This window comes from Centroberyx affinis, unplaced genomic scaffold, assembly GCF_046629955.1.
Source record: "Centroberyx affinis isolate AG114_WGS23_722 - 3 ecotype Tasmania unplaced genomic scaffold, CSIRO-AGI_Caff_v1 ptg000025l_1, whole genome shotgun sequence".
In the NCBI taxonomy this organism is placed as follows: Eukaryota; Metazoa; Chordata; class Actinopteri; order Beryciformes; family Berycidae; genus Centroberyx; species Centroberyx affinis.
The window spans coordinates 137108-157440 of NW_027278739.1; the positions used below are offsets into that span (position 1 = coordinate 137108).

The 20333-nt window shown below is 41.9% G+C and overlaps 1 protein-coding gene across 1 annotated transcript; it reads right to left on the reverse strand.

Annotated features, from left to right (window-relative positions):
- Window positions 1-10946: 10946 nt before the first annotated feature.
- On the reverse strand, window positions 10947-11129 carry LOC139640859 (cortexin domain-containing 1 protein). The gene has a single exon (XM_071515050.1). The coding sequence runs from the start codon at window positions 11127-11129 to the stop codon at window positions 10947-10949; it is 183 nt and encodes a 60-aa protein (XP_071371151.1).
- Between the last annotated feature and the right edge of the window lie 9204 nt (window positions 11130-20333).

Consider the following 20333-nt stretch of genomic DNA (forward strand, 5'->3'; position numbering starts at 1 on the left):
GGAATGATCAGATTTCTCCTGCAGCCTCTAAGTCCAGATCACAGAGAATTAAACAATTAAACGAGTATCAAAACTGCGGGTCAGAAGTGGGATTCAAACCCACAACTCCATTCAGAGACCAGAAACCCTGTATGTCGGAAACAAGAAAAAATATGGTATTAATTAGGGTTGATATTGTCCTTTTATTAAAAATCAGATTTGGTCCAGTCAGTATCGTCCACCTCTGATATGATGGATATGATGCAGTTTGATTGATTACATACTCATTGTAGAATTGATCAATACTACACTGGTTGTCTATGGGAAGACCTTAACCTGAACTGATTCTAATGCAACATGTTGATCAGATTCCACACAAGTATGAATATGTTGACATGAATATGTTTTTATTATAATTATAATCCTGGGTTTCAATGTCCCATGATGGCCTAAATGTTGTTTCCTCTGACAAGAATAATATTCTTGGGGAAACACCGAATGCTTTGTTGGCCTGAAAATGGCCAAATTGAAAGATATCAAATATCAGCAGATCAGGCTATTGGCAGCTTCCAATCCAAAACCATCAGTACTGGCCTTTAGAAACCCACATCACTTGAACCCAGCATTACTTCTCCCCGCAGTTTCAGACACGCTGCAGAAAGCCTTGGATGAGGTCAGCATGCCGCCTCTCAGTTTGGACGAGATGAAGAGCTTTTGAAACAGAAACTTTGATGTTTTTCCACCCCATCAGCTTTTCATTTTCAGCGCCGTGTTCCTGAGTGAGTGTGTCATCCTGACATTTCCCTCTGCAGCGATCCTGTTTCACAGCACAGTGGGCAGCTTTGATGTCAACATGCTGCCTATTGTCAGGCCTGTTAAGCCAACACACTCCTTAAAAAGTAACCAGACCACAGACCTTTAGTCCAAGACTGATTTATAGAACACAGCTTGTGCCTGACTGTGTGAGTGTGCGTGTGTGTGTGTGTGTGTGTGGGTGGGTGGATGGGTGGGGTGTGTGTGCATGTACCAATTTGGTCATGACTGCATCTGAGTGCATGGGTGTGTGTGTATTTGTGTGTATACGTGTGCGTGTGCCTGTGTGTGTGCATGCCTGTGTGAGTGCACTGCAAAAAATGCCCATCTTAACAGGTCATTTATTCTCAAATTAAATCCTATTTCTCTGAAAACAATTTTGCCATTGGTGTGAGGTAATTTCACTTGTTTCCAATGCAGATCTACTAGTTTCAGACTTAAAACATCTTGAAACAAGGCAGAATAAGGCAAATCATTGCACAAGTATGAAGAAAATGGCATTTGATTACAGAAAGTTCTTGATTTGTGTTGAGAATAAGTGAAATTATCTCACTCTAGTGGCAGATTTTATGACTTCTATAAAGAAAATATGATTTCAAGACTCAATACTAGATTAAATGACATGTTACGATGGATATTTTTTGCAGTGTGAGTGTGTGTGTGTGTGTGTGCGTGTGTGTTATTGATGGAGCAGGTGGATTTCAAACTGTGAAGCCGGGCTCCAACGGGCTCTCAAGGTCGACAGGGGCAGAGAGGAAAGTCTGAGGCAGTATCAGAGATGAAAGCAGGAATAAAGCACACTGAATTGGTAAAACGTCAAGTGTGGAGGAATTCTCTAAGATCAGCCCACTGGCTTTGGGCTCGATCTGTCTGTTGATATGTGGTTTATCTGACTCATCTAGGGATGGAGAACAACATGAATTTCTTATAAAGGCTTTGCAGCTGCGTCGCAAATCTCCTAGCATCCATTGTGGACTGCGGAGTAAAACCACATGGACTGAAATTACTTGATTGAGGTGTTCAATCAGGGGTTTAGGCCTAAGCAGAGTACAGAAATACTGTTGCGTTGGACACAATCTGCCACGGCATTCTGCTCCACCACATTGAAAATCTACTGGGCATCACCAGTCATATCTGTCTCCCAAGGTGTTCCTCAGGGTTCCATTCTGGGCCCACTGCTCTTCATCATTTACATGCTCTCTCTTGGCCTTATCATCCATCAAAATGGCTTAAATTTCCGCTGTTATGCTGACGACACACATATCTACATACGCACCAGACGCTCCCTCACTCTGCCTCTTCCTGCTCTCATTGATTGTCGCATGGATATCAAACTTAACAGTGATAAAACTGAGGCTATCCTCATTGCCTCCCCAGCCACCCGCAAGAAAATTGCCCACATCCCACTGTCTATCCCTGGCTATATCATATCCCCCACAATCTCCCAGTCATTTTGGATGCTACTCTCACCTTTGACATCACCACAACAGCTTTCTTCCACCTCAGAAACATTTCCAGACTCTGTACATCCCTCACACACTCTGTAGCTGAGCCTTTGTTGCATCCACGCTGGACTGCAACATTGTTCTCCTTTGAGTGAGTTCATGGGCTTAACAGGCTGTAGTTTGTCAAAAAAAACTCTCCAGTACTTACACTGGCTCCAAGTCCAATATTGCCTACAGTACAAGATCCTCCTGCTTGTCATTAAGTCCCTCCATGGTCTCCCTCCTCTCAGTCCCCCCCTGCTTCGCTCTGCTCCATGGGTGATAGAGCCTTTAGTGTTTACCTGCGCCAAGCTGTGCAGCACTCCTGTGCCCCAGTAGCTCCGTGCCACTACCTCCTTTACTTCATTTAAGTCTTGTCTTAAAACTTTTCTTTTCAAACTTGCCTTCCCCCTGTCTTCCTAAACTCTGGGCTTTATGCTTTGATCATTCCTTTGCTGCTGTTTGATAGTCTGTTTCATTTTGTTGTGATTGTACCTTTTGACATTTTAGTTTTGTGCATGATTATGTACAGTGTCCTTGGTTACCATGAAAGACGCTTAAAATAAAATTTATTATTATTACAGCTGGCGTCATCATGGTGGTCCATTTGAGAATTAGAGGAGTGCAAATAATGGTTTCAAATTTTTTATTTTCTTGTATTTTTATATCAAGATCTTGTTACTTTTCCTTCCTGGAAAACAAATGTCCCTAAAAATTGCCTGGTATGGTGATTTTTTATTTTTTTGCATTATAGCTACAAAACCCATCAGAAGCCACCTCAACAAATAAAGAAATGTATAGCGTTGGACATAATTAAAGTAAATAATTTTATAACCCCTATTCATTTTCACATTAGACTGAAAGGAGGTGGGATCCAAAATCCCTTATTTGGGCCGAGAAATTAAAAAAAGTCATACTTGAGAGGATAATTGGAGAGATAGTGAGTTCCAAGGCTGTCTGTGACTATAATGGCTGTGCTATTACTACTACTACTGCTACTACTACTACTACTACTACTACTACTACTTCTACTGCTACTACTACTGCTACTACTACTGCTACTACTACTACTGCTACTACTACTACTACTACTTTCAGTCACCCCGCCCACCACTTGACACTGCCATCACCCGTAAAGCACTTATCATAGCACACGACCCCAGCCACCCCCTAAACTCATGCTTCACCCTACTCCCATCTGGCCACAGATACAGATCCTTGATTTGTAAAAAGGCACGCTTCAGCAAGAGCTTTGTGCCCTCTGCCATCACTGCCCTCAATAATGGACTTGTGCCCTTGTGACTTATTTATGCTCTTTTTCGCCTGTGTCCCCCCCTTTTTTTAAGGCTTTGTTCTGTTTTTGTGACTGGCTCTGTGCCCCTCCATGTCTTTGTATTTGTTGGATGTTTTGTATGTGTACAGGCTGTGGAACAAATTTCCTCTAAGAGGACAATAAAGAATCTATCTATCTATGTACTACTACTACTGCTACTGCTACTACTGCTACTACTACTACTGCTACTACTACTACTACTACTAGTGCTACTACTACTGCTACTGCTACTCCTACTACTGCTACTACTGCTACTACTGCTACTACTACTACTGCTATTACTAGTACTACTACTACTACTGCTGCTGCTACTACTACTACTAATAATAATAATAATAATAAACTTTTAATCCATCCTTGTGTGGAATCTGATCAAAATGTCACATAAGAATCTGTTCAGGTTAAGGTCTTCCCAGTGCAGCATTGATCAAATACATAATAAATAATAAAACAAACTGCATCATATCCATCATATCAGAGGTGGACACTGACTGGCTGATATCAGATTTTTAATAAAAGGCAAGTATCGACCCAGACCCTGTATAATAGCAAACTGATATACTGGGAACACTGCAGCAACACTGAATGGATGACTTTCAAGGAATTATATTTGAAGGAAAGCCTCAGGCTACTCCACTTTGAAGCGACAGAGGTTCTCCTGAAGAAAGAGAAAGAGAGGGAGAGAGGTAAAATGAGGAGAAAGAGTTATAAATATATATACTATATATGTAATATAAATGGTTACCACTGCTCCAGCATTAACCTGCTGGCCCAGGCCTAATCAATGGCGTCCTGTGGTTTGTGGAGCTAGAAAGAGGAAATCTGGTCTACGCCTCGCTCAGAGGGCAGAACTGCTGATGCAGGAGCAGCTTATAAATGCCATCTAATTACCAAGCATTGATTCCCATTAATATAATAGCAGAGGGGCCTATGTTGGTCAGTGAGCTGTGACGAACACACCGAATAACCCTGAGATGCATCTAACTACGCCGACAGCGGGTTTTTACATAAGAACGGGAGAGATTTAGATATCAATTTAGATAGAAAATAGGATTTTGTTTTCTTTTGCCTCGCTGGTCAATTAGAGGAAAACTACAAGGTGTGCAGCGGAAAAACTTCATTGACTGAAACCTGAGATTATCTTGAAGCCGACCTTTACTTTGCCAACGAAATGTAAGTGAGGTATTGATCAAAGTGACCTTTAATAAACAGGAGAGCTGATTACAGGAACATAGTGAGAAACACCAACAGGATGCTGACATATTGAATAGGGACCAACAGGCAAACTAAGAGCACATTTTTTAGATGTTACCAAGTGTTTTGTCTGTGTGTGTGTGTGTGTGAGAGACAGAGTGTGTGAGCAGATGTGTGTGTGCACGCGTCCCTGGACAGCGTCACGTTTTCACCGGGAGGAAACGAGAAGTGGGGGAATGTGAATTTTTAGAACGTCACCTTTTCAGCGCAATTTGCAATCCAAACAAACAACTGCACCGACTTGGCTAAGTCACATGCGGTCGGGTTCGCCAAGAAAATGACAGGCCGCCGCGTAGAAACGAACGGAGGCGGAAATGGAAGGTTTGGCTTGATTAGTCGAGGCCCCGCGGTGGAAAATAAGCCGCTCGCAGAGAAACAGCTGGCAAAATATTAACCGCGAGAAGCACTCAGCCCTAACCAGACTAACAGGCTGTGAAAACGAGCCTTTTCATTGAGTCAAACCCCAAACGCTTATGTGGTTTGTACTTTTAAATGCAACTTTAACGTTCTGCTGTTTTTAATGGATCGGGTTGCGCATAGTTAATAATGACTCTAGATTATAACTTTATACAACTCTTTCCACTTCTCTCATTCTGCATATATTCCATATTTGTGGTGCATTTTCATATTCATTCATGGATTTTTTATGTCTCAGTATGGCCTGCTGCTTACTTGGCACACCGTGCTATACAGCCATACATGCTGTAATTCATATATTTCATTGTTTTCATTATCAGTTTTACTTGCTCTTGTGTTGTTACATGGCTTATGTTATGTTTAAATACCACACTTGCTCTATTCTTATTCATATTTTATTGTTCTTGATGAAATTATCAAATTTCCCCACAGGGATCAATAAAGCTTATCAGAGAATATCTGTTTAAGAGGATAAAAAGTACATTGGCTATTGCCATAAGCTGTTCAACAACACAGATTCTCTTTTATGAGGGAAAGGCTGAGGGAGTTAAAGAGAAAGTGAGATAAGAGAGAAAAATTGAATGAATAAGACCTAAACCCTTGTTTTTAGATGTTTTAGCTCTGAACACCGTGTTTGAGTATGTTATCAAAGAAAAGAGGGATGGTCTGTACATAGCTTTGATTCATGCTTTACTTGATTTATTTTTTGTTTCACTTAAAAGAGTTTAGTTTGTAGTTTGAACTCCTCTTGTCTTTTGTCCATTACATGGGAAAGATCATATGTATCAATGCCTGTTTTAAGTCATTTGTACATTTTAAATGAGTTAACTTAACTTCTACTTCCGTAACACTTCAGCAAAGCAACAGTGCTTGTACTTGAGTAGGATATTTTGGTCCTCTTTCCACCCCTGCTGAATGCCCTCCAACCTCTCTCCCACCACATCACCCCCCCACCCTTCCACCCCCACCCCCCGCACCCCCACCCACCCACCCATCCACCCGGGCCTGTTTGGGAGTCACGTTCCTGCTCCGGTGCTTCAGAGCAGCAGCCTCCGCGTAATTAGTCAGACTCATTCCTCCCTCCGAGACCCACAGGGATTTTAGACTTTACACCCCTCCTCAACCCCTCCATACCCCCAGCACTCCCTCTCCCTCTCCCTCTCCCTCTCCCTTTCCGCTGTGCAGGATTTAGAGGGCAATTTCACACCTGAGAGGGAGGCATGTGACAGATATCGCAGAGATAAAACCCCCGAGGCTCCTGAGTCGCTGCGCTTTTTTGCCTGTCACATCGCAGGGAGAGGCTTTCTCGGCCTTGGTGGCACCAGGTGAGGGAAACGGTGATCTGACAGTCGAAAACACAGTAGCATTCCAGTGGTGAATGGGAAAGTGTGTGTGTTTAGATCGAAGGTTCGGCCGATATATATATATATTTGCTGATATTTTGCACCGATATACTAAATGTTCCGATATTGGCCAGCTTTGTTTTAGTCTTAGTAGTTTTAATCCACTATAACTATACTTGGTTAGCACTTACTGCCCAGATCCTAATATATATCCACAAACTATACAGATATTGGTATCAGATGTTGGAGCTGATACCAGGCTAAAAGTACAAAAATTGTCCCACAATTAAAATCTGATACTCAGAGCCAGGTATAACAGATCAGCAACCAAAGTAAACAAAGAGGTACAGTATGTTAGATCTTTCTAATGAATAAAAATCTCTGTATTTTTGTCCGGTGACCCTAAACTAGTATATCTTGTTCAGTAACAGTAGTGGATGCGATTCGTACTCGAATTTTACTTAAGTTCAGTATTTGGAATTGGCAACCAGTCAGTGTCGTCCACCTCTGACATGATGGATATGACGCAGTTTGATTGATGACATACTTATTGTAGAATTGATCAATACACTGGTTCTCTATGGGAAGACCTTAACCTGAACCAATTCTAATGTGAAAAACCTAAGATCTCTGCCCTGCTCACATTAAACAACCTAATTTCCTGTAGTCTCCTGTCTGGCTGATGCACTAACACTGTGGCACAGATGGGCGGTCACACATTAATAGATTTATCACATGGATTAAGTCGTGAGGGATCTCAATACCCTACCGTCTTGCCAAAACAAACGCCAAAAAGTGGCTGTTTTTCGCCTGACTGAGCTAAAATAGAGCTGGAGAAGGAAGAGCAGCATTCAGCACTGATTGTGTTTGCTCTTGTGTGCTGAATAAGAAAAAAACAGAAGAGCTAGATGTTGAATTTGGAAGAGAGAGTGATTGGGGAGACGCAGACAGAGTGGTGCGCCAGGTATGTGACATTTTGATCGGATTCCATGTAATTATGCTTGAATATGTTATGACTTCCGCAGTTGATTCAGTGGTGATTTTGGTGGTGATCCAGATCTTTGCAAGTTGGAGAATTGTTGTTTTGAGGTTTTTGCTCTTCTAGTTAGTAGTAGTAGTAGTATTATTTTCCTGGGTTTCAATGGAGAGTGTCCCATTGTCTAAATGCTGTTTCAGAGGCTTTTCCACCCTGACAAGAGGAAAATACAAGGAAACAACAACTGGGCATTTTTTAATATCGCTTGGGCAGAAACATGGTCAAATTTAAAGACACTGAATATCAGTACAAAATATCAGCTATCGGCAGCTTCAATCTAAAAATATCAGTATTGGTCTTAAAAAACCCATATGGGTGGAACTGTGTTACGGATGCTGTGGGGCTTCATGGCGACAGCTGAAGGGACAACTGTTTATCCTGATACAGACATAGAACAGTGAGCAATGAGAGGGGATTAGGTGTGAAATATTCACTCATACAGCAAGCTGCCAGTGTCAGAGAGATGGTAGCAGGAGGCGAGCACACATACACACATACACACATGCACAGCTGCATACTGAATGCTGTAAATGCTGCCCTTGTGCCCCCATAAGCATGCTCAACATGACATCTGGTCCAACCTTTTCATAGAAACAGGGCTGCAGCGAAGACAGGAGGCTGCCGGGTTCAAGGCCAGAAGAGAGAAAGAGAGAGATTAACCTGTTCGATGTATAACTGCCAAGGCAAATTTAATCACTGTTTTAGATTCTCACAGTGTGGAGTCGGCCTAATTACCATAATGGTAATATATGTTCCTTGAACTTGACCTTCAAAACCCTGTGGATGGTTGAATGTGGATTTGCCTCTAAGTACAACTGAAGAGATTTTCGTCACTGTACCATTTAGTCTATTATGTGAAATAGAAGTTGATGAAAAAGGCCTTGGGGCTGGCAGACGGTTCCCCATGGGTAACCACTGAATGAAATTTCATCAGGCTTTTCATGTGACCCAATTACATGTCCAAAATAATGGAGATTCGCTTCCGATTTCATTTATGTTCAATTAAAAGACACAAAAGACAGGTTCGTTCGGCAGTTCTGTAATTCATAATAATCTATATTGTTGACATACTGAATGTAGGCCAGTCTTTTTCACATATCAAACAGAACATAATGGCATAACCTGCTATTTATTTTCAAGCCAAGCTTGTCAGTAAACTGCTGACTTCCACATTGACCCCCAGCACCTTCACCGCTTGGGACTTTTCTGTATATCTGAGATCACTGGAAAGGAATACAGCTATTTAACCCTGCTGCCTTAAGAAAAAGCATAATGTGCCATTTTCCCATCCAAAAGTTTACTATGTACCCCCCTGGTAAAGGGACTCGGGGGCTGATATGGAACTCAGCATTGTGCTAAATGGCTTAAAAACTCTTCTGTGGTGTAAGCATAGGCACTTCATAACATGCAATAGACAATCATTTCATAAATGATAAATGCTTTCTGCACAGATACATAAGTCAGAGACAAACTAAATTAACAGCAACAAGAACGTATCAGCTTGTTCTAAACTAATAGCTGAGACAGCAGCCGAGGCAAACAAGGCCAATTTATGAATGGAAGCAAAGGCGTCTGGGTGTAATAGTTCATGTTGCCATGAGCTATGACTTATTAGACAGGATGAGTTGCCTATTTTGCAGTTGTGTGTGTGTGTGTGTGTGTGTGTGTGTGTATGTGTGTGTGTGTGTGTGTGTTGTTAAATAATAGCAGAGGACATTTTGTTTCTCTGCCTTGATATGCTGTCGGCAGTAGCACGCATTCAAGCATGACTGATAATGGCTAAAGATTGCGTTAATGGTCGATAGGTATACTCAGACACTGTATCATAAGCAAATGCAAGTCAATAAAGTCCCTTATGAAAGTCATTATTCTTTATAAAACATACAAAATTTGCCTCTGTGGCACAAAATGAAATCACTAGACAAAGGCCTCCTTACATTTTGTCAGTCTTGAATCATTTAAACCTGTCACATCTTAAAGAAATAATCAAGTTTCTGGGAGGTTGACCCGCTGGTCAACTTAGCAACTTAAGTGATGACAACATAGACACCAAAATCATCCATGTGTCCCAGGTAGATCACTGCCTCCGGTGCTCAGTGCTAACAGTTTAGTATACACTATGTTGTAGTAGGCTCCATGCTAACACTTGAACTCTGGTTGAAGGTGTGCTAATCAGTGAAATCTACTACTACCAAAGTTCTACCAGGGACAAATGAATGATTTTGGCATCTAGCCTATGTTCTAAACACTTACTGTTAAGTTGACCAATGAGCCAATCTCCCCAAAACTTGGTAAATTCTTTAAAGGTAATGGTACACAAGCAACAATTTGAGGCAGTGTGGATGGGCAATTTTGGGAAAATTATGACCTAGTCATAGACCTAGACTTACACTATTTTTGAAAGATACTTTTTCTCTTTATGGCCTACAAAGGTATCCACATTTTGTTTCATTTTCCAATCCACTGCAAGCTGAAATCAACATTGCCCAACACTGCCCCCGAATTTTGCCTAGGTACCATAACCAACAAGTGTGCTAGTCTTTCTCCTCTTCATCCTCTGCTGCCTCCTCCTCCTCCTCATTCATCAAGTCCATCAGTACAGGTGTAAAGGGAAAGTGCGGTCAGTCTGCAGTGGAGCTCTGCAGTCAAGGTTGGCATGCAGTCAATGGTCGGCCATCACTGACTGTGTTTATTTGTCCGGCAGGAATGTGAGGCAGCCCAGAGGCTCCTGAAGTCGTCTAGGTAGTTACAAAAAGCCAAGTTTATGTGCTTTACTCTGTAGTGGTAATATTTTCATTCATTCAATGGCTTTGTAGGCTTACAGAATCCCAACAGTTCCTTGCTTTCCTTCTCCTCTTACTCGCTCCATGTCGGGATATAGCAGTCAGTACATTTGCTCCTTCCCAGGTACATTCCACTGGACGTGTAGGCTGCATGTCAGTGCCTGGATGTAGCCTATATGTTTCTACACTATGAACCAAAAGGGTTCCATATAGTACCAGAAAAGGGTTCTTTAGGCTTGTACCACAGTAGAACCCTTTTTGGTAGCTGTAAAGAACCTTTTAAGAAACCATGAAATGCTCCAAACCAGCAACATTAAAATAACTTTTTAACGTAATTTCATTCTTCATTTTTTTAATTTGATTTGAACAAATCAGAGGGGTCTTTGAGTCATTACGGTTCCTTACAGAACCACTACCCAAACCAAAGAACCCTTGAAGAACTCTCCTCTTTCTGGGTGTATGTATCTATGCCTCTGTGTGTGGCTGCATGTATCCGAGTGTGCGTCAGTCGTCCAGGTGCTGCTCCTCCCACGTGGAGGTGGGGATGGCGCTGTAGGGGTCCATGATGACCTTGGCGCAGCGGATGATCATGGCCACCAGCAGCAGGCAGAGGAAGGCGATGCAGGCCAGAGTCAGGCCCTGGTCCACGTCCACGAAGGCCGGGTCGGCGGTGCTCTCCACCTCCATGACTGCTGTGGTCCGCTGCTGCTGCTGCCGTCCTCAGCCACGGCCGCACACACCGCTACCATCCTGAAGACCAAGCTGGAGATGCACAGGGAGAGGAAGAGGAGGGATGGATGGATGATGGGAGGAAGAAGACAGGGATTAAATTGTCATCAAACAGCCCATTACAAAGTTCTGTGTCTGAGGCTGTGTTCACACTGCAGCTGAAAGTGTCCCAATTGTGACTTTTCCCTTTAATGTGACACAGATCTGATGTTTTCTAATCAGTGTGAGTCACATTTTTTCAATTATAATCTGGACCACATGGATAACTGGTACAAAATCGGATCCCGAGGCATGTGACCTACATATGACTTGTATTAAACACTCAAATCCGAATTTTTCAGCGTTGCCATGACAATAAGTACATATTGCATCATTCACGTGAGACAATTATCATAACTTTGGCACCACGGCAGCTTGGCTGAGCCAGCGTTAGCATGGAGGATAACGAGACGCAACAGTTGAAAGAAAGCCAACTTGCCGACCTGATTGGTACTTGGGGGAGACGCCTCAATTCAGGCAAAGCTCAAAGACACAGACTCTTACCGCAATGTGTTCCAAACAAGCAGAAGTGTAGTTGCAAAAGCAGATGTGATCTCTTTCGTTATTATGTCTTTGCCTGTGTCTTTTTGATGCACATACTGGAATCAGATGTAGGTTACATCCTTAAACAGATATGAACAGTCATCTAAAAAATCAGACATGAGCAGTAATGGAGCATGTAGGCCTGCAGTGTGAATGTAGCCTCAGCCTGTAGGAGTGCATGTTGGACAGCAGGAGTTGACATAAAGGATCATATTTAACAGGGAAAATACATTGATGATCCGCATTTACTTGCTACCACACAGCCATATTCACCTTGAGGTATCAGTGTGTGTGTGTGTGTGTGTGTGTGTGTGTGTGCTTAGCCACTTGCCCTCTGCTAAAAGCCGTGAATCTCCCCTGCAGTTGTGATCAATTCTGCTCAGACAAACACAATAAGAACATTGCCCCCAATCATGTGTGAGTGTCTGTGTGACTGTGTGTGTGTGTATGTGTGTGTGTGTGTGTGTGTGTGTGTGTGTGTGTGTGCGTGTGTGTGCGTGCGTGTGTGTGTGACTGATTAGGATTACGGGCTTGTTCTCAGCGGACACACAGTTCAGCAGCACCATTAAGAAAGGAAGCGGATCAATTATCCATGGATGTGCCCTTCACACACATCGTACTGTAACCACAGCCAGGCTGCTATGAGGGTGGAGGTAACGAAAACTAAAGACGCCCTGTGTAGCATTGTAACATGAATAAATCATCACCACATTAATATTGAGAGATTGGTATAATTACCGTAAACAAACAAGACCATTGCTGAGAATATTGGCAGCCTCTACCAGCCTCTACACTGCATTTTACATTGTGTGACACCAAGTTAGATTTTGCACAATTTGCATTGCTTTATGGCACAAAGGACGCTATTCTTCCAGAGCAAACAGAGCTAACGTTTTCAGAGATTCTCATAATGGCAGATGGTGAAAGGAGTGAAAGGCCGATGGAGAAATCTCTTCCAATATGTTGATCCTCTTCAGTAAAGAGAAATCCTTTCACAAGGAAATAGCAACAAGCAACAGTTTATGAGAAATGTGGTCTTAATTTTAAGAGACACTAGCACCAACAATACCACTGGTGTGAGATAGAGGCTACCGATCGTCTAAACCATGGTCTTATTTGTTTACAGTAAGTAAAGTAATAGGCATCACAATTAATCTGAAAATAACATATTGATGTTTAAAAATGCTACACATAGCACCTTTAAAGTTAAAGAGAAGAAAGAGAGAAAGAAGAAATTAAAGCGAATCATTTTTATTTCTGCAGAAGGAACAAAACCTACTCCCTTTAAATGATTGACAGGCATGCAGTAAAATAATCACTTGACAGCTGATCACTATTTCAGTTCAAATGCATTTTCACCATACTTGTTTTCAATTCAAAGCATTTCCATCACATCTGTTTTCATCATTTTGTTACTTCCACCCCTCATAGGCCACAGTACTGGTGTTAAGTTGCTCTGGATAATAGCTTCAGCTAAATGCCTGAACTGTAAAATGTAAATGTAATGTTCCCATGTTGAGGGTGGGACCACTCAGTTGCCTGCGGCGGGTTATTATCTGCACCAAAGAAGGAATTTGCACAGTGAACAGGTTCAAAAACATAAAAAATCTGTTTTCAGAGACAGATTTAATCAGATGCTTTCTGTCTCTTTGAAACGGGCCCAAATGTCAAAAGCTGTTAAATGACTCCATTCAGCTCTATGAGGATTTTGCCTCAGGCTTTTATTGTCAAGATGTGCTGGCAAAATAACTTGGCCTTATTCACGTATTTTACATTTGGAGCTGCTCAGTTGATCTCATCAGCATTTAATGAATCCCATAATTCTGCTTTTTTTCCCCCTAAAACACTTAGTGACAATTCTCATTATTACCATACTGCATTCCCTTGTGTCAAAAGGTTTACTCACAACCAACAAACATGCTACAGTATGTCTCCATAGACAAGAATTGAACATTAGAGATCCTTTCTCCGTAGACGATCCCACAGCATAAAGCATCATTAATATTCAAAGTGCATGCGAGTATGAAGAAGCCAGCTGAGGAATTAAAGTCTTGTTGTTTTCTGGTGATTCGTCTTGACCAGAGAGCTCCATAAATCCATCCTCTGCTGCATAGAGATAAGCTATATGAGCCTGAACGCAACACTAGAAGAGGGACTTGAAGGAAGATGGCAGAGATGTTTTCACCTCTGCTCCTGTTGTTTATTCAGTTTGTCCTCTTGCTTCATCCTGGCGGACCCCAAAAAAAAAGATGTCTCGGAGCAAGGTAGAGCTCAAACTGAAACGCTCTACTGTTGGAGGAAATGCTGAAAGTAGGGCAGGCTGTCCTGTTAGTGTTGCAGACATTTGGAGTAGGATTTTAAAATAGGATCAGTGTATTTTATTTTCATGTTGATTGTGTATGAATCAGCTTGTACATATGATATCAACTAGGGTTTGACCGATATGGGTTTTGAAGGCCGATACCGACGCTGATTTTTTTGGATTGAAGCTGCTGATAGACAATATTTTGCACCAATATTCAATATGTTTGAATTTGACTATTAATGCCCCCCCCCCAAAAAAATCCCCAAAATCACAGTGATTTCCCCAGAATTTTATTCTTGTAAGAGTGGAAAACCCTCTGAAAAAGCATTCAGGTTAAGGTCTTCCCATAGACAACCAGTGTAGTATTGATCAATTCTACAATAAATATGTCATCAATCAAACTGTATCATATCCATATCCGATATATTGGTTTAACTGATAGCAGTTCTCTGTGAAGGAAAGGAAAGGAAAGGAAAGGAAAAAGAGCTTAGTCCCTGTGGAAGCCACGCTGGCAGTAACAGCCCACAGAGGTGATGGACTGGCTGGCTAAGTGAAAGGGAATGCGCTGATTGGACTCTGATCCCAGACCAGCACTCAGCATGGATTTTGCCTCTACCTGAGTAGCAACATGATTGCCGCCCCGTCTCTCCCCCCAGGCTTTCTATCATTCTGGTTTTCTTCTTCTCTCCTTCCCCTTCTTGTCCATTTCATCAAACGTTTTCCTGTTTTTTCCTCCAAGCTTCGTCGCTCCGTCTCTTCTCCATTCCGTCGGCGTCTACCACGCACTTGTTCATAATTAAGAGGGGGTGTTCATCATGTTTGAAGTTACAAATTATTAAATTATCAGGAATCATTACAGCCACTTCATTAATTAACTTAAGTCTGCAGCATAAGCATCTTTCTGGGCAAATCAATAGCTTTCAAGATAGGGACAGAATAGTTTTTGGGTGCAAAATGTCACTTTTGTATCTGACACACCTTGTCAGTTGGTTGCTACATTCATCGGTACTCCCATTAGACATATCGATATACTATATATCGATAAACCAATAAATAATATATATAATGGGATATATATGGGGCCCAATATCTTTAAATATTAGATATGGTTTAGTCAGTGTCGTCTACCTCTGATATGATGGAGGTTCCTCTCTATCCATTTAATGATTCAATAATGTTTTTGTAGATTAATTCTTCATTTAATGTAACCCACAGTTTCCCCATTGTATAGGTTTGGTGGGTCATCCCGCCTTAAAGAGCTGCTAACACTAAAAGTATTTCATTAGTCAGGCATGAACTCTTTATCCTTAACCAGTCTCGTCCCCCATGGCAGCAAACTGTCTCCCTCCTGAACAGCTCACCAGCCACAAGGCACAGAAACAGAGGATGACCCTGGAGAAACGAGAATATAATCGGGTTTAATAATACATCCATCCTGTCCATCCATCCCTGCTCTGTCTCTCTCATCCGGAGAGCTCTTTGATTCTCTTAACCACCAGGGATGAAGGTAAAGTGGAGGAGCCTTTCCTGTGTCAGCGCTTTCGGGATTTCCTTACAATATACAGTACATCACACCAGTGAGACGTTTAGCTCTAGGAAGAAGCTTCTTCTCACTTGCCATGTTTCCATCCCACTATAAAGCACGTTTTTTGGTGAATTTTTGAAATGTCAGAAAAAGAAAATGTTTCAATGAATAAATAGGCTTCTTGATGAAAACGAAGAAACACTTTATATACATGGGAGAGATGGCACTTCGACATTTCTTTGACATTTGGAAGATAAACGTCGGTGTGTCATTATTTATTCACCAAATGGATTTTCATTGCTATTTATTGCATAATCTCTTATGCAGAGTAAAGACTCGCACATACCAATCTAATACAAGCAAGAGCAAGGAGGTTGAATTACATCACATGTATTGATGTTAAAAAACTCAAATAACATCGACAGTGAACCTTTCTGCCTCGAGAGTAAAAATGTCTTTTGTGAAACTGGGGACTTTCTATTGAAATTAGCTGTTTCCATTTAGCACTTCTAATTTGAGACATCATAATTCACATAAACACACTTGGATGGAAACCAAGCTATAGTGGCTACCCTGATCTGATCATTTCCCCTCTCCAACGACCCTCTGTCATCCCCCCTCGGGCAACTGTAACCTCAGTTTCCCCATTAGATTAATTTAATGAAAAATTACCGCTGACTCTAACAGGCCTCGTTTTGATCCCAGGTCCGAATAGCAATGTGTACAACCCCAGCTTTGATGCGTCCATCTGTGTATGCAAACTAAGACGCGGGGCTGAGCGGCGGATAAACAACACAGCGCTGTTCGGCGTTGTAAGCAGATCTGTGGAAGCTCGCGTCCTGAATGATCCGCTTGTTTTGTCCGCCGCCGAGCCCAAAAACCCAAGATGAATTGCCTCACCACGAAGCGCCTGAAATTGATAGATTATTTCTGAAAGCGCCACCTCGGGACGCTTAAGTGAGGAGAGTAAACAAATACACCTAATATTCTCATCACCTTGTGAAGACTTTCAGGAGCTCCGGTATAGTCCTTTATCACCATTGCCGCCAGTGCGTACATAAATACTCAGAAATACAAAGACACTCACACACACACTTTACATACAGATCATCCAGGCAAGACAGAGCGGCATCAGGCTGTACAGTTACAAGGAGGAAGGACAATACAATAAATGATAAATATTCCTTTAGTATATCTGTGGCATACTGATATTTTAACAACCGCGACATTAATATTGAGAGAAATTTCTACTGCCGTCTCCAGAGCACAATAGTCACAATGCATAGCAAGCACAAGAAAAAGACAAAACAGAAGACCAATGGCGCTCCGCTAGTGTCTTGTGATGATCAATGGTAATTGCTCTTATATGGACTTCTAATTAAACTGATGAATGGGCTTCATAATGCAGCGACTCTGCTACACTCACAGGGCAGGGACACATGGGAGACTTCCAGTGACTTGCAGCTTTGGCAAAAGCGCTTTTGCCTGGGTGAGGAAATGCTCCACAATAGAACTGAGGTGTTTTTTTGGTGGTCATCAAGAGGCAAATTCAGGTCAGTCAGTCAGGGTTAGACACTTGACGCCTATATAGCTGTACACAATAAAACTACATCCCTCCTCTGTAGAGGCTTTCAGGTGACACCGAACACGACGGTGCCATGCCATTGTTCCGACGGCCCGTTATTCCGAAACCCCAATAATCAGAAAACTCCATGCCTGGCTCCATCCACAGCCGTGGCTTCTGACAGCCTTGACCGTAAGCTTGCTCTAACCCTAACCTCAGTGACCCCATGCCTCAACCCAACCACCTCCGGGATAACGGGCTGTCGGACAAATGGGCTTTCGGTCCAATGGGTGGACATTTTTCGGACTATTGGGGTTTCGGAATAACGGGCCATCGGAACAATGGGCGGTCCCCCAGAACACACCCTCTGACAGCCATATTGGAGGTCCTCAGCTGATTGCATTTCTACATATCAACAGAATTGAATAAACATAGGTCTAGTTCATTTCTGTGCTGTTTGTGACTGTGAACTGATCATTTCATCACTGATACATCTGATTAATTTTGTGTTGTCAGTTTGTTAGCTAGCTAATAGTATCTGGTCAGCTAACCATCACTGTCTTGCTGTACATCTGATTGCCCAGTAGCTAACATTAGGCCTACATGGCCAGTAGCTATTAGCGGCTAGTAATTGCATGTTAACATCAACAGTAGTTGCTTTGTTTATTTAGCCTGCTGGCTAGTTAGCGAGCTAACAAAGCCAAAAACAGAACAGTTTGTTCAGGCTAACTCAGCTGACTCTTCTCAAGCTACAACTCAGAGTGTTTTGGAGTAGAGACTAGAGCTAAAGACAAGACAGTTTACTGTGTCATAGGAACCTAACTTTGGAAGCAAATTCATTTCTTCAAACTATTTACTTTTAGTCTCCAGGCTTCTATGTAGCCTAGAGATGGAAAATGCTATAAGCTATCTTTGCTAATGTTACTGTGTTCTTCATAGAAGAGATGAAGGCAGCTGATCAACTAGAGAGTCAGAGCACTAAGATCACATTCAAATATGATGATCATTAATTAATGTGGTCTATATATCATGGTGGGACTGTAGAGAGTTTGTACTTGTCTTACAAAGTGATGAGTGACTGATCCAGTTACCTTGGCTCACCAGGCCTCCCTGGAAGGTCCTACAATACAAAGAACACTCAGCTGCTCCCGTTGGGTCATTTTTACTACTTCTATATACTTCCTATGAATTGTTCTCTACTTCCTTGCTTTACATTCCAGACACAATAATCTTTTATATTTATCTTTTTTGTGTTGTGCCTTAATAATGTGTGTTCCTCTAATTTACCACGTTCAAATGCAAAGTTTCTATTTCATTCTACATCTGACCAATACAGTGACATGTGCTCAAGTGAAAAAGTGCAACGTCAACTTTGCATTGAAGCAAGTCAGTTTGAGAAGAATTTTTCTTCCATTTGTGTGGATAGAGTGCTCCCTCTTGTAACCTATCTCGCTTTCATTGGATTTGTTGGGCCTACGCATCCCTGCCTGTACAATGGGAACAGATTCAGTTTGTGCTGTTTGGTTCCTGTAATTCAATGTGTGCTTTTGATCGACAGTCCTCCATCAATGTGCCCATGCATGAGTCCGGGGTGAGGTGAGATTGTGAAGTGTGAAGGAAATTTGGGGGGGAAAGTTGGTGAAAAGAGAGAGAGAGAGAGAGAGAGAGAGAGAGAGAGAGAGAGAGAGAGAGAGAGAGAGAGAGAGAGAGAGAGAGAGAGAGAGAGAGAGAGAGAGAAAATGAAAAGGTAAAGCTGACTCCTGTGGACTGAGATAAATGCCCCCTGTCTGTGTTATCATTTAAGGTGTAATATACTGTGACACCCACTGCACAGCCTTCTTATAATTGACTGGAGTGATTAACAAGCTGCAATCATGACAAGCGTTTTAGCTATAACACACACACATATACACACACACACACACACACACACACACACACACACACACACACACACACACACACACACAGTGATAAAGGCCCTTCAGTGGAAGTGGAGGGGAGAGTGTGTCAGACAGACAGAGAGACAAGGCTGGAAAAAAAGTCTGACTTTGGAAATTATTAATTGGCTCAGAACTATTTCCTCAGGCCAAATTCAATCAAGCCTACGATGCAGGAAAATAGGACAGTCGGTTTGTTTTAATATTAAAATAGGTTTAAAAAAAAAAATCAGCTCTTGACTTATTGCTGTTTCTCTGTGTTTTAAGTGGTAAGCCGAATCTCCAAAATCGTCATTGTTTTAACTGTGTCTCCATCTTTGTTGCTCAGCGCTCATTGCTGTGGTGTTTCTGCACTGCTCTTCCCAGAGATCACCTGTCAATCAAACAGTGTGTCCAGTACTGTGACTCACTGTTGTGTTACAGTTTTTCTCAATTGATCTGACACATATTTCTCCATGCTGGTTCACGCTTTTGAAACAGTTAACAGCCTTTGAAACAGATTCTCATTTTGCCAAACAGCCCAATTCCATTGCAAAGTGAAGTGCTGCTTTGTTTTCAGATAACATCTTTATAGAAACCAAATATTAATATCAAAACCACACACGTCATCTATTGATTAGATCATGTGTGCATGCAGCCATATGCATATTAAGTACTGTATTTTCTGAAGAAAAACACATTTTCTGAAGAAAATTTCTAGTAGTGCTAGAGTGTTACTAGATGGTTGCTAAGGTCTCACGAGGTGGTTCAAGGTGGTGATCTCATAAATATTTGTGAAATGAGCACACAGTCTGAAACACTTTTCGTGCTGTGGACACGAGTTATGTAAAGATTACGTTCGTCCACCATGAATTGGATTCTGTGACAATAACACAAATTGGACACAGCAATTTCACCTAAAGATTGGCCAACGGTTAAGGTTAGGCAAGTAAAACAACTTTGGTTAAGTTTAGGGCTAAGTTTATGGTTAAGGTCAGGTAACTAAAACAGCTTTGGTTAAGGTTTGGGTTAAGGTTATGGTCGTGTCTCCTCCATGTAACCCTTTTGTGGTGAGAACATGTAATTCTCTCACTCTTTATGCACATTGTGTTTGTATGATAAGACTTCAGGAGACTAGGCTGGGTGGTCGCTAGGGATTTACTAAGTGGTTGCTAAGGTGTCACAAGGTGGTTGCTAGGGGATTACTAGCTGGTTGCTAGAGTTACTGGGTGGTCACTATTGCTAGTGGTCTCTAGGGTCTTGTGGT

Coding starts and splice junctions, on each gene's coding strand:
- LOC139640859 (XM_071515050.1), bottom strand. CDS start 11,129: ATGGAGGTGGAGAGCACCGCCGACCCGGCCTTCGTGGACGTGGACCAG.